This window comes from Elephantulus edwardii, unplaced genomic scaffold (genome assembly GCF_000299155.1).
Source record: "Elephantulus edwardii isolate Elephantulus edwardi_28Jun2011 unplaced genomic scaffold, EleEdw1.0 scaffold00126, whole genome shotgun sequence".
In the NCBI taxonomy this organism is placed as follows: Eukaryota; Metazoa; Chordata; class Mammalia; order Macroscelidea; family Macroscelididae; genus Elephantulus; species Elephantulus edwardii.
The window spans coordinates 8,726,979-8,729,446 of record NW_006399876.1 but is presented as its reverse complement, the minus strand read 5'-3'; the positions used below and the strand labels follow the sequence as shown (position 1 = coordinate 8,729,446).

The following is a 2,468-nucleotide window of genomic DNA, read 5'->3' as shown; positions in this document are numbered from 1 at the left end:
CCCTCCTTTCTCATCCCTCCTCTCCTCACCCCTCCACCCTCCTCTCCTCACCCCTCCTCCACCCTCTTCTCATCCCTCCACCCTCCTCTCTTCACCCTCCTCTCCTCACCCCTCCACCCTCCTCTCCTCACCCTCCCACCCTCCTCTCCCTCACTTTGCCTAGGTGACTCCTCCTCTCCCTCCTCCAGGAGCCCCAACAGCCCCTACGGGGATGTGATCGGCCTCCAGGTGGACTACTGGCTGGGCCATCCTGGCGAGCGGAGGCGGGACGGTGACAAGAGGGATGCAAGCTCCAAGAACACCCTCAAGAGCGTCTTCCTCTCAGTGCAGGTGTCCCGCCTGCCCCACGGCGGTGAGGCACAACTCTCCGGCACCATGGCAATGACTGTGGTCACCAAAGAGAAGAACAAGAAAGGTAAGTGACCTCTGGGTCATGACCACCAGGGCCACCAGGCCCCCTTGCCTCCTCTCGTCCTGAGGCCTGGGGCACAGCCCTGCCACACCTGATGGGACCAGGCAGGGTGAGTCGTCAGAAACTGTGGTCAATAGGGAGGCACTTGGTCCTGAGCTCCGAGGGGTGGCAGCTGGGAATGGGGCCATCTGTGATGGGAGTGCCTCTCCAGGCTTCTGTTCTGACAGAGAAAGGGCTGAGGGGCCGAGCATCTACAGTAGGGCCTGGAGGCCAGGCCAGAGGAAGACCACTGTCCTCTAGGGATAGAGTTCTGATCCAACTGGACCAGGCCCTGAGGTAGAGTTAGGTGGCCCTGGGTACTCCTATAAGAGAGGGTGGCCCTGACCACTGTGAGAACCCCCTTCCACCAGGGCAAGTCAGCACTCCATCAGCCCCTGCGCCTGGCATGGGGCCTCAGCACTCTGGCTTCTTGCCAGCTGTCAGGAAGTAACTTCCTTTATCCCTGCCCCCTACTTCCTCTTCTTGGGCATTCCCCAAAAGCAGCTGGACCTGTCCCCAACAGGTGCCCCTACTGGGGTGGCCATTGCCCAGAGACTGACCTCCCAGAGGAGAAGGAGGGAGAGGTGCGGGCACAGCCTGAACACAGGTGAATGGGGCCCCTCCACACAGGCCCCCAGCATCACGAAGGAGGCCCCTCCACACAGGCCCCTGAGCTCACGGAGGAGGCCCCTCCACACAGGCCCCGAGCTTATGGAGGAGGCATTTCCCCTCCACATGGTCTCCTGAACTTGTGGAGAGTGTAGCCACCCCCAGGCAGCCCAGGACATTTGAGCTAAAGGGACTCAGACTCTGGCCCCAGGTCCTCTGTGTGCAGATGACAAGAGTGAGGCCAGGAGAACTCTGTCCTTCCCAAATCAAGAGCTCACCCAGGTCTGCAGGAGCTCACTGGCCCACCTGCCGCCCGAGCTGCACTCCCAGGGTGACTTCCAGGGCGGGGCCTCTTGCTTTCCAGTTCCCACCATCTTCCTGAGCAAGAAGCCTCGAGAGAAGGAGGTGGATTCCAAGAGCCAGGTCATCGAGGGCATCAGCCGCCTCATCTGCTCCGCCAAGCAGCAGCAGACCATGCTGAGAGGTGGGCGAGTGGGTGCAGTGAGGCGGGGAGAGCTGCAGCAGGCAGGCCAGGGGCGGGGCGGGCAAGCACTGGGGGCTAGTGACTGGAGGGCACAGAGTCAGGGAGGGGCCTGGAGCCGAGGGCTGGATGGGACTGACTGGCCCACAGGGGGCGCAGCCTCGGCAGCCCTGATCAGTCACCCTGTCCCCGCAGTGTCCATCGATGGTGTCGAGTGGAGTGACATCAAGTTCTTCCAGCTGGCAGCGCAGTGGCCCACCCACGTCAAGCACTTCCCAGTGGGACTGTTCAGTGGCAGCAAAGCCACCTGAGGGCGCCGTCTCCTCCCACTCACCCTCCTGGCACTGCCACCAGCCTCGCCGCCTGCAGGCAGGGGGAGGCGCAGGCGGGGCCCCTGCACCGCTCTCCTGGCACGGGGCCTGGTTTTACTTGCCCATCCTGAAGGACACTGCCACCAGGGCCACTGCTCTGTCCCTCCCCATCCCCGTCCCAGTCTAGGCTGAACTGACGGAGAGGGCGGTTCGGTTTGCACCGCTGGTTCCTGGCATGGAGTCCCAGGCGACTTCCTTCTCTTTCTGTTCCTGCCATCCCTCGTGTGGCACCAGCATCTTCTTGGAAATAGGAAAGCTGGCCTCTGAAGCCACAGCGGACAAGCCCCGGCAGACAAGCCCCAGCCACCCTCCTGTCCCCATGGTCCCCCGGCTCCTAGGTCCAGCTTCCAGCTGCTGCCTCTCCCACTGCCCTCATGCGGGTTCACTGGGCCCTGGGCAGTTGTCCACCTGGGCTGGGGGCTTTGGCCGTGTGCACACACTCCACCCAGCCCCCAACTGTCCAAAGAAGGGAGGTCAGCTCCCCACAGCTCACAGCCTCATCAAGGGCAGTGTTTCTGTGGTGACAAGAGTGCAGCTGGGAAGGGGAATGGGGTGC

The 2,468-nt window shown here is 62.9% G+C and overlaps 1 protein-coding gene across 1 annotated transcript in view; it reads left to right on the top strand.

The window, feature by feature from the left end:
* The window catches only part of PACS1 (phosphofurin acidic cluster sorting protein 1), a 218,902-nt gene extending 216,901 nt beyond the window's left edge, over positions 1–2,001 (top strand). Inside the window, exons 22-24 of the mRNA XM_006893304.1 lie at positions 189–415; positions 1,425–1,544; positions 1,737–2,001. Coding sequence (XP_006893366.1) covers positions 189–415; positions 1,425–1,544; positions 1,737–1,852 — 463 coding nt within the window. The 3' untranslated portion in view covers positions 1,853–2,001. The remainder of the gene's footprint in view (positions 1–188; positions 416–1,424; positions 1,545–1,736) is intronic.
* Positions 2,002–2,468: the final 467 nt, after the last annotated feature.